The 12,563-nt window shown below is 34.8% G+C and overlaps 1 protein-coding gene and 1 non-coding gene across 3 annotated transcripts in view; one reads left to right on the top strand and one right to left on the bottom strand.

Annotated features, from left to right (window-relative positions):
• Positions 1-12,563, top strand: part of da (transcription factor daughterless) — a 61,229-nt gene that overhangs the window by 10,086 nt on the left and 38,580 nt on the right. The window contains exons 2-3 of one of the 2 annotated variants that reach the window (XM_085188880.1): positions 1,677-1,729; positions 7,437-7,541. In XM_085188880.1, the coding sequence (XP_085045006.1) occupies positions 1,677-1,729; positions 7,437-7,541 (158 nt within the window). The remainder of the gene's footprint in view (positions 1-1,676; positions 1,730-7,436; positions 7,542-12,563) is intronic. The other variant, XM_085188882.1, reaches the window with a different exon arrangement.
• On the bottom strand, positions 3,186-3,258 carry TRNAM-CAU (transfer RNA methionine (anticodon CAU)). The gene has a single exon. It is a non-coding gene; the product is annotated as a tRNA-Met (tRNA).

Genomic DNA, 12,563 nt, shown 5'->3' with positions numbered 1-12,563 from the left:
GGTAGCGCAAGTGTGCGACGACGACTGCTTGTGCAAGGGCTTATGACAAGCGTGGGCTACTGCTATGGTGCATGTTTGATGACTTCACTTCGGCACCCGTACATAGCAGCAGGAGCCGGAGGACCTTGGGAATATAATGATAAGACACATTCGTATCCCATTGCATGTTTAGTGGCGGAGCTTAACGCTGCGCTTTGCTTTGTTACCAGAACGTGGAAATGAAAATATTAAATATTTGATTCCCCGACTAGAAAAAACTTAAAAAACCTCTTTGTTTACTAAAGTTTTTATTATGGTGTAAGTGATTGAATGATACTAAAATATTAATCATAGTGTATGATGAGTCTCTCTGAAAATATTACTTATTTTTGTAAGGTCTCTATCTATGTCTATATGTCATTGTAAATGAACGTATAGAGATAATCCATGATAAAAATTGTATAGAACTCATTTAATACCCCTCGACGAGTGGCCAGTTGTCAAGGGTCTCGCTGCGAGCGCGATGGTGGTACCATCACGGATGTGTGCTCACTGTGTGGAAAATTTTATTAAGCAGTAGGTCAAATAATTTGATTATTTTATTAAATTATTAAATTTATATGTAATGGTACATATATAAATATATATATATATATACTACTGTGCTTCTACCTCGGGCATTTAGAATGGCACACGAACTACGACGACAGAGTTACCCACTTTTCGCCTAATGTTCCCTAATGTGCCCAATGTACTGCGTGTTGTCGCGTAACAGTCCAGTCCATGGCGGTTACAATCTCATTGTACAAACAACATTATTGTGCACAGAATAATTGACTTACATTTTGGGTAGCGAGCTATTATGAAGTAAATTAATAATTCTCCTTTACAGTACGTACTGTGAAGGAATAAGGTTAATCGTATCCTATAACAGGACGGTTTATCTCGCATTGTTTCGTGAAATACCCTATTGTTTAGTACGTAGAATGGCTCGGTACTTTTTGGTTGGTATTCAATATTCATTTATATTATGTAAAAAGTTAAGATGATTCTTTTAGAGTTAACGAGAAAAATTATTGTCTAGACACTTCTTCCTTCATTTTGGCCTGAAATAACTAAGTTCTAGGTATCAAAAGATAAATGAAGAAACGTCACGTTTCGTTAAGTTTTCAATATATTTTCATAAACGTTATAATTATTCCAACTTAAGTAAAAATATATCACGCTGTATCTAGCACATAGCAGAGGAGGCAGAGGCATATGGGAAAATAGTGTTAAGACACTACGTTTTCATGAAGACATTTCCGTTTCCCACTTTACGTCGAATTCAGGAGGCATTGCGTGTTGAACGGCGGAACTCAGCACAGCGCTTTGCCTCGTTACCAGACCTCGGCGGCTTCATAAACTAGGGAGTATTATGCTTTAATGCTTCAAACCTGGTTTCGCTGGTTATCTCTCAACCTAGGTTCTATGTGTAGGCGTAGATAAAATATAGTGTTAAAATATCTTCAGTAATTCTTTACTTAAGTTCTACAATTAAAATAAAACGTAAATGTCTATGAGTTTATGGTCTTATATAAAACAAATATGGCGTAACACGTAAATATAACGTTTCACTGCACTCGAGGAACGCGTTTTTTATTTTTTTTTTTTCGTATAAAATCTATAGAAATGATTATTGGTTATTATTTTGACAGTCACAGAAAAAGCTGGTTACCAGTCGCCGTATGGAGGCATGGACAATGGCATGGTGAGTCATTTTTTTATAATTTACATTAGTATTATTTTTTGCTTTGTTGTTTTTATTTTTGTGCAAATTATTGTATATAAGTCTTTTGTCTAGTTAAGTTAAGTAGATTAAGTAGGACCTGTTATTGTTACTTCCCAAGTTATATCTCTGAAGCAAAATAACAAATAGAATATATAGATTTCATTTCCTTGAACTATACGCGGTTTTTATAAATATTATTTATAATAATATTTAGGATAAATTGTTTGATTATTACAGTTTCACGGTTCTACTCACATAGCAGAGTAGGGCGCTCACCCGATACACCCTGTATATCAACGATAACTGTAATACTGATAACAACTGTAATAATGACTTTACTAGAGAAGTTTCTGTAAAAGCCCTCACTACGCAAGTCTCGGAAACACAAAAGTTGTAATAGTCTGAGTAAACTTTCGCTATAATGACCAGCAGTAGACTTAGTGTGATAGGGTGTTCCTGAGATGGAGCGGGTTCATTCATTCATTCATTCAATCATTGAGTTAAAATAAATATTTTGAAAGTTTCTCATCGACTCGTAAATGATACTTACGCGGAGCTTAGTTACACCACTGAGCACGCAATGTTTATTTGAGCTGAATATATAGAGCGGAGTGTCTCCACATGGTTCTTCTGTCTATCCTGCTATATGCGGGATACAGCGTGAAGCTGAAAAAAATGAAGGTTACTCAAGTCAGTTAAGTTTAGTATACTGTTATGTATGTATACAAATTTATCATAAGTTCTGAATAGAATACTCATTCGTTAACATTTTCGTTCAATAAAATATTTACTATTCTTAGTTCACCCGTTTTGATTTATGTGGGATCCGTTCTTGTAAGCTGAAAAACCGCGACGCTCGCATTTCTTACATCTTTTGTATGTATTCTTACTTTTTACTAGAATATTAAAGGAAAAATGATGGCCTTGTTATATGATGGAAAAATGATGGTTGTGGGTTCGAGTCCGAAGTAATTTCGTCTTCTAATAACAATATCATTTATACATTAGCAACATTTCCGCATTTCCGCCAACTCTTGTATATTGTTAAAACTTTTTTATTTCTGAACCAATAGAAATAAATCAAACACTCAATGTTAAGGGAAGTATGCAAAAATTGAATAGTGAAAACTGAATCTAAATACTAATTACTGGCTGGCATGCACGCGCGCACAGACAAACAAACCGACATCGACAGAGAGAAATTAAAATAAAGCTTACGTTGATAGATTAAAATAAAAATATACCTATAATCTTTTTGAAAATTTGTGAAAAATACAGAATAAATAGTTCTTAAGCAATTCATTATTTTTTTAGATATTTTAAGCTGGTTAAGTTCGTTCGTTCTTTAAAAATTGTAGAAATATATATTTTTAAAAATAAATCAGTTATTAAATTAAAAGTTTTTTAAACTAAAAAATAAATTAAAAAAAAACATTGCCCCGGGTGAGGATCGAACTCACGACCTTAAGATTATGAGACTTACGCGCTGCCTACTGCGCTACCGAGGCCGGTGATTGTATCTGTGAAATAGGTGATGTGGGTGTTCTTAGTTTATTTAAGTAATGTACCTAGTAATTATTAACTGGTAATAGTTTGTACTCACCTGCCGCGACTGGTTCCAATAATAAAGTGGCCTTTATATAGCAGGGAAGACTCCTCCGTTCTCTAGCCAGTACCCCACCCCTTCACGATTCGACACTTTGTGTGTTAAATTGCGGAACTCTTGCGGAACACACTTTGTTCTCAGAGCGGGAAATTAAAAAGTTTGTATATCGAATCTACAATCTTCGACGCTTGATCCATAGCATCATAATTACCTCTTTTTTAATTAATATCATTTATTCCTTGCCAATTACCCAGATGCTTATAAGTACCGATTTTGACGACTGTTCCATGTGTTGAAATATATTTTATTTAAATAAAAAAAGTATTGTCTTTTTATTGGTACACTTAAAGCCTAAATAGAACCTATCTCACATACATTTATGTATGTAACGAATAACTTCCGTTTTCGAAGTCGGCTTTAGATTCCGCTGGTCAAGCATTAAGACAATTTTAAACAAACTGACTTACAATATATCGAAAGTATATTTTTTTCTATATGGGCAATTTTGTCGTGGCATCTAGTTTTATAAATATGAACTGTGTAACATCTGTCCGTCCGGTCGCATTCCGACGACGACGACTATGATTAGTTAACTATCCACTGAACTACTAGTGTAGCTAAGCAACTGTATCATGTAATCATTTTCTAATACAAAACGATCATAAGCTATACTTCAGTGGAGCAAATACCCAATTCACCTGACTTCCAAGCCTGAGCACGCGTCATCAAATATGTAGGTGGAATGAAAAGTTTCCGATTTATATTAGTCTTTAATTAATCTATTTACTATGCTCTGACACTTACTCTTGGCCGCTCGGTTGCAACTATTTAAGCTTGGTTAAGCGCTGTTCCGGCTAATTGATGTTTGGATGGGTGGGCATTTTGAAATGTTTTATTTTATCAAGGTTTAATTCTTATGCAGTTGGTGTAGATTAGTCAGTTCACTTGTTAGATTTGTTAACTTAACTTGTTTTGGTTATTTTTTTTATTAATTATAGATAATACTTGAGATTATTTTTCTTGAGACTTATATACCTACCTTTGAATCCATCATTTTGGCGACTTTAATAAAATACGTCGTAATTAATTGTTAGATGACGTTAAAAAAGATTGAATCCTTTCATGTTTTTATCTTTTTTCCGTAGACTAGTTTTTGGTTTAATGGTTCGCAAAAAACGTGATATTTAAGTTTCAAAAATATAATTACCAACAGTATAATTATTCCAAAAAAACCTTTACATAACAATTTTCTAAAATTATCACCCAAAATCCAAGAATATACACAAAGCAGGTATTTAACTGCAGCGAATTGTTCTAGTTATTTACCACCCAGCCCACCTCCATGTTTGGGGGAGGAGATATCTCTAACTCGAAACCCCCGAGACACTGCCGTAAGAAAGTGTTTTATAATTGGGATATTAAAACAGCAATTATAAATGTAATGACCACTCTTAGTTTGGATAGGGAAAGGGGTGAAGCGATATTCGGACTATTAAGCAATTGGACTATAATTAGATACACTTTAATTACACCTGAACTGTATTGTTTTGTTGAACATATAATTGTTTTTGGTTGTATATGATTGGAAATTAGTAGAGGTTGTAACCTCTACTACCGGCTTTGTTAGATAGTTTATATTTAAATTTGATTGCTATGGGAAGCCAATTCAATTGTAGCTTGCAACTATTATCAAACGATGGTATGCTGAATATACTTTTATTAAATTAGTGAATCAATTTTACATTTTTAAATATTAATTATTATAAAAAAAATACATTAAAAAATAAAAAAAGAAAACCACTCTTCCGAGGGAAGGACAAGGGTCCAAGCCAATCAAACGATAGTATATTATTATGATACTAGACCGTACTGTCTCATTGTTGGTTTTTCACGCATCTGTTTTTCTACTTTTTCCTATATCGGCCTATTCTGCACTAGTCAGGCCTGTAATCCTGCCATTTTCGTTTTGGTCTGCCGATTTCCCGATTGGCACGATGGCATATATATGACATTACTTTAAAAACTTAACTATTAAGATTAATATTTTAAAAGGTGCTTTCCATTTGCTCGCTTGTAATTATAACGTATTCACTTGCAAAAGCAAGTAGAGTCTATTTGTAGAGCAATGACTCTCCATTGCTCTACAAATAGACTCTATTTTTTTTTTCCCCATTATCAAGTATTTTGTTAAAATAAAAAACGAAAATCGGATAATCCACTTTCGTCCAAGTCAGTACGAAGACATTACGTGGACTATAAAGCTGGAGAGACTCGGGCGGCTAGCGTCTTTCGTCTATATAATGTGCGTAGATATGCCTCTAGAGATTCTTGTTTTGTTATATTTATCTCACTGGTAAAATATCTTGTAGTGAGATAGTGTTAAAAATTAAGTAACTAATTAAATAAGGTTATCATAGCGCAGTGGATAAGCGATTGAGTTATTTGGCACTTGGTGCCTTCTGCCGATCCTGCTGTATGTAGTATAGAAATATCTGAAAAAAAAAATACTATTTTTGTGAAGCTGTAAAATTAACTACATTAATTAGATGTGGGAGAAATAATGCAAACTATCAGCGACGTGACGACGACGAGACAAAAGCAGGCGTTGTATTTTAGTCAAACAATATATGTTGGGCTAAGAAGCTGTTTATTTCAATTTTGGTTTGAGAATTTTTGAGACATTGCGCATTGAGTGGTAGAACTCAACGCCTTTCCTGTACCAGAGGAGGAGAGAAAAATAAACAATTATTCTTCTGAATATTATTCGTACCAAGAACCATCGCGTTAACAGACCCTGTCCCACTGCGCCACGACGATCTATTAAACCTCCTAAATGTTTCTTCTGAGAAAACAAAATTCGTGTAGCCTATAAAGTCGTCCCGAAGGACCATCGCTAAGTGGGCTCGCTGTAACGAGGGTAGTTGACCTAATGTATTAAATGGACGTACTTGCCTTACGAGATCGCTGAGTGGGTGTTATGGGGTTCTTTCTGGAGAAACCCTGTGTTTTCTCTGTCTTTTATTAAAGAAAGCTGCACGTAAGAAATAAGGGAGGTTATTAAATGTATGCACTATATTTGTTATTACTTCTGCTATATATGTTTGTAAAAAGAATATTATAATTTGTTGTTACTTATCTGACTCTATTAAGTTGTTTGTACCACTATCGTCTGATCTGTCGAATAAATAAAAAACCCATTTTCAAAAAAGAACATATACTCAGACTTGCAATGTATGTATGTGGGTTCGGGTGAAATCTTTGAGCTCAATTTTGAAGTTGATATCTTCAACCGATTGAGCTGAAATTTTGTATACACGTTTAGTTTGGATGACAATACACGATAAAATATGTGATGTCAATCTAAATCCAATATGGAGGATATCGAAGATAGCCGAGTATCTATTTAGTCTACTTCTACAATATAGATATTAAAAGAAATAGGTCGTTGACCGTAACTCTAAAAATAATGTGACGTTACTATAAATCCAATATGGCGGAACATCTAAAATGGCGGAATAGTTATTATTTATGCACTTCTGCAATATGGGTATCAAATGACAGATCTTGCCGAGAACAATTGGAAGAATAATGTGACGTCACTTGAAATCCATAATATTATTATTATAACACTATTCAAGTTTTTTGTGCCATCATATAATGAAAGGTATGTTCGTACGATTGAGGTGAAATTTTGTATACACGTTTGGTTTGGATGATAATGCACGATAAGGTTTGTGACTTCATTCTAAATCCAATATGGCGGACCATCCAAGATGGCTATGACTAAATAGTTATATTTAATGCACTTTTACAATATGGGTATCAAATGAAAGGCAGGTTGAGAGACATTCAAAGTAACAGAATAGTTATGTAATATAAAATAATGCATTAGATATTCATAAATTGAAATACATAATGTTATTTCACTATTGTTGCATTTCTTATGTTATCTGATCACATATTTATCTACAATACCGTAATGTTCCCAATCACTTATCACATCATCAACACTACCGCGATCACACAACAATTATTCTCCTGAATTGTTGTATCACGCTCACTAATCACTTTTGGTCAAAGTACGGCGTGGCGGCGACGTCGTGCGCGGCGTCCAATGGCCACCAGCCCGACCGCCGCCACAACCACCACCAGCACCACCAACACGCGGACGTACCACCACAATGGGTGAGATTGTGTTGTTTTGATGACACGCTGCTGTTGTTTTTTGTTTCGCACTTAACATTTTTGCTTGTATGTATATAGGATCCATTAAAACGAGTGTAATAGAGTTGTTGTTAAGATTGTTGTTTCGGTGATACGCTGTTGTTTTTTTAGTTGTTATTTGCACTGAACATTATTTCTGCTTATTTTTGTTTTTCTTTTCAATTTAGTATCACTTTTTATAGCACATTTTGCACTTCTTTACTCTTTAAATTTGAATGTTGTTGTTTTTCTTTTATATTTTAGCACTAATGTGTGCATTTTTTCTTTTGTGTTTATTCATGATTTCTTATAATTATAATTTACTTCATTTTAATATTATTTTAATAATATTTATTGTGTAATTTCATAATTTTTTTACGCCTATAGATAGTAATGAAATATATAAAATAGAATTTGTACCTAATTAGATTTTTTTTTATTGGAGACAAATATAAAGTATGTTTTACGTATCGTATCTAAATAGCTCGTAACCCATCTATTTTAGTCCTGTATAAATCCAGGCTGAGTTATCTGCCGCTGTCTAAAGTATTATAATACGGAAATATAAAAGTATTGTAACAACAACGCGCGTATCGTAGTCGTGCTCTATCTATTCGCACTTTGATTCGACAGCCCCAACGTATTATTGTACACGTACGCATATTATACTGTAAGTAACACATATTGTGTCGCTCTGATAACGAGGCTAAACGTGGCGTTGAGTTCCGCCACTCACAGACATTCACATGCGAAATTGTAACTCAAAGTGAACATTAACTCGGTAGCCACTTAAGATTATAACCATTCTAGAATTTGATAAAAACTCTTGCTTTATCTCATTTTTCACAAAGATTTTTAGTTGTTTCGTCCGTAATAGTGTACTCTTTTCCTCTATTAGAGACGGAAAGTGAGAAAACTCTACGCCGCTCTTTTGTCTACGTCTAAGCGGGGAAATGAAAATAATATAAATATAATCATTTATATCTTATAATTTTAATTCCCTTACACGCTTATGTAATACATTTTACAACAACGAGCATTAAGAAAGTCGCGAACTAAATTTTGTAGTACAATATAGAACCTTCCGAGCCCCTGTACCCCCCCCCCCCCTTCATGTCCCCCGTCCCCATGTTATATGGTGATTGGCGGTGGACGGCAGGTGCGCGTGCGCCGGAATTATTGTATGGAAAGGGCGTGCTGTGGACACCATAGGTTATGTTTTGTGTGGGATTTGTAGATTTTGGTTAGGTTTTTAAAGTATTTTTTTAATTTTGAACTGTGTTGAGTGTTGTTAGATTTAAAGGATTTTTGGGCAAGGATTCGGTGGTAAAGGAGGTTTTCAGTTTTTGGAAGTTTTTTTTAACATTTGAGATTAAATATAATCTATGCAAAGGCTTTGTAGACATTAATTAAAATACTTGCATAATTAAAAAAAACAGATATTTTATTTTTATTTTTAATTTTCTTATATCGAACCCGTTATCTTTTTAAAACGACACAGTGACAATCGGACATTGTTTACGTTAATTCAAAAAAACTTTTGCTTTCACTCATAAATATTTCCATTGTGTCAGATATATTACATTTTTTAGGAACGTTTCATTTACTTTATATGGTTAATTAGTGGAATAAATACGAAGGGCGTGTTGTTGAATGGTTTTTTTTTCTTGTAGTATTGAAAAGTATTTATTAAGGCATTCTTTGTAATTATTTTATATAACACCTCTAACGAATAAATTTAAATATGTTATAAGTAAAGTTTAAAGTTAACACTCTACCCACAGCGAGACTTGTTGGTGGGTTCGATTCCTCCTCGAATGAAATATTTTATATTTTCGACGTACAAGTAGAGACATAAAAAGATTAAACATAATAATCGTTTAATTAACTATATACATTAGGGTGGGCCAAAAATATTTTTTTTATTAATTATAGCGAAAATATTGTTCTGGACTCCAAAAAATACGTATGATAAAAGGGCAGCTCTTAATTTTTATATTAAGAAGTGTGTCATCGCGATTTTAGATTTCCCATATAAATAACAAGGAGAATTGTGTATTTTTCATTTGAAACTTTGTTGCGATTACATTAATAGTATCGGTATAAACTGTGATTTCACCTTAGTGTTTCAGCGCTCGATTAGCGTGGTTTGAAGTTTAAAGTAAAGTATGGTAACCCTATAGTATTCCCACGGGACTTATCAAAATGTAACGAGGCAGAAGCAGCTTCGGGTACCGTGGGATAACTCTACTAGTTTCATTAATTATATTCTTAATTAAAAATGTTAATTTACCTACGTGTGCTGTTTTAACAGCTACATATAAAGTTTCTATTTAAATTAGAGCGCGCGTAATTTAGTTGAGTTAGTTATCCTTTTGGGCTCTACATGTAAGTATACGCGACAGGTCGTGGGTTCGATGCCCACTCCAGAAAGTGAAGGTACGTTCGCAGACCGTGACATACGGTCGTTCGAAGTTAGACGAACAAATATAGGTACTGTAACTGACCAAGATGCCAGCATGCCATTGAAACATTTCATAAGCGCCTCATAAGCGATAAACTTGCCTTATAAGTGCAAAAGTGTATGTGGTATATTTTAAAATAATAACTTTTTTATATAAACAGTTAAGTTTATTGCTCGCGCGTTCCCTAACGGTGAGACAGTATCTTAACATTTTCATGTTTATACTGTTTTTGGGGCTCATTTTGTCCCACGCGGTTCAGTCCCGACGTGAAATTAAACGTTGCGTAAATCTCTATTTCTATATCACTACTAATAATGTTTGGATATTTGATAAAGTCAGTCACAATATCTTGTGATATAGCTAAGTCTCACTGGCCTCTGTCTACCAGCTGTTGGGATAGACCTGTTTCGTAAACTGTTCCTTTGGTTTCGAATGTATGTATGGGATATGAAACTTTATCTGTTATACCTATCGCCAGCCCTAACAAAGCATCGAGTATAGTCACCGTTGCAGACGCTGTTCTACTGCGCCACAACGGCCACGTACTGTGTGAATTATTGTTTCTCGGTAATAATAATGTTACCCCAGCGTACGTACGTATTCGTACTTGCAGCGTAAGGCTGTTTACGTATGAGACGTTTGAAATGTATGTGTATGTATGCATTAAGGTCATCGAGGTTCGAGTCCCTTAAAATGCTGATGATGCTTGAATTACACGTAAAATAAAGCGGGGGGTCACGGGCGGCGGTGTTCATTTATCAGGTGACCCGTACGTTCGTTTGCTTGTTTTGTTATACGTCTTTCACAATGTCTTAATGGGAACGGAATATCTTAACACTAGGTCTCCAGGTTCCCTCTGCCCGGCCCGTTATGTGTGGCAAAAAAATAATGAAATGAATGCAAAAGGTAATACAAATAAGTTGTTATAAAATTATATTTGCTATTCAAAAGAACATTAAAGGTGACAAACGTACAGTCCGAACAAGGCCTTAGCCACCACCCTCGCGTTTTAGAGCGAGACAAAATAGTTAAGTTTGGGGTGCGCGGGCGCCCCTATTTTATGCTTCGCGTAGTGTCTAAAAATAACTATAGGTACTACAATAAATATTGGAACTTCATCCTTACGATCTTTGGAAGAGGGTTGGAAGTTATACTACGTTTTATATGTATGGCACACGTTTTGTTATAGGAATTTGGACTTTATTGTGTCTAAGTTATGGTTTAAATTTAATTTAGAGCTCAAGTAAAACAGATCAATAGATAACCAATTTATTTTGATCTCTACATTGTACTAGCTAACACTAAGAGTTCTTATACATAACCCATTCGAAGTGCACGAGGTAAAATAGCCTATAGCCTTAGTCGATATAAGAATATTTTCTAGATTCGAATCAGCAGTCTGAGATTAGCGCTTTAGCCAAACAAACTCTACGGCTTTATAATATTCGTTGAGACCATATATAATAGTTTAGTTAATTAAGTGTTTACTTTGGAAGGTCTTTTTACAGTGGTTAGGGTGCACGGTGTATGTGAAACGAGTTGAATGTGACGATTTTTTTTGCACCACTAAATTTATTAGCTTTCGAACTCGGATAAGAAATAAGATTCGATATAGATAGGGTGAATTTTATTAATAGAACTCGATTTTTATGTCGTTATAATATAGGTAGCATAATCCTAATCCTGTTGGGGCCGTCGTGGCGCAGCAGCACAAGGGTGTGACTGTAACGCGAGGGTTATGGGTTCAATCCCTACTCGAGGAAGGAATATTTATTTACGTTTATATATTCCATTTCTTCGCTCTAGTCTGACAAAGCGCAGTGTTGAGTTCGGCCACTCAACACGCAATACCTCCAGAATTCGGCAGAAAGTGGGGAACGAAGTGTCTTAACACTAGCTTCCCTCTGTCTATCCTGTAGGTACCTTAGGTAATCCGACTCAAATATTATTTGAAAACGCGAGCGAAACTAACATTTGTCTCAAAATTCTCCAATTCAAAACCTCGAAATGGGCTTGGTGATCTGAAGTACAGGGTATTTTATTTCAGGCGTCAGTCTTTATTCCAATTACTGTAATTATTGCTGATGTGATAGTATGTGAGGAAAGATTTTTCCATCCATCATAAATATATAAAATCACAACCCCAAAACAAGAGACAGAGCGTGCAACTATAAACGCTACATTTTGTGGGTCCGATTTCCAGTCGAGAAACTGAAATATTTAATATTTATTCTCCTTGCTCTGGTAACGAGGCGAAGAGCGCCGTTTAGTGCAGACTCAAAACGTAATATTACAAGTATTTGATGAAAAGTGAGATAAGGCAGTCTCTTAATGGGAACGGAGTGGCTTAACCAATAGGGTCTCAGGTTCCCACTGCTATATGCAGGATATAGTATGAAGTTAAAAAGCTAAAACGCTAACCCATAAATAGTTTAGTATTCACTACTTATATGCAAAGTGGAACATTACCTGTCCTGTTCTGTTATCAGTTCAGCTGCTGTACTCGTACTACATGTTGGAATCTGGAATAGAAATGTTG

Source organism: Heliconius melpomene, chromosome 7, assembly GCF_056956725.1.
Source record: "Heliconius melpomene rosina isolate 202511_hmr_F chromosome 7, ASM5695672v1, whole genome shotgun sequence".
Classification (NCBI taxonomy): Eukaryota; Metazoa; Arthropoda; class Insecta; order Lepidoptera; family Nymphalidae; genus Heliconius; species Heliconius melpomene.
The sequence above is the reverse complement of the archived record's forward strand: the minus strand, read 5'-3'. Positions and strand labels throughout refer to the sequence as shown.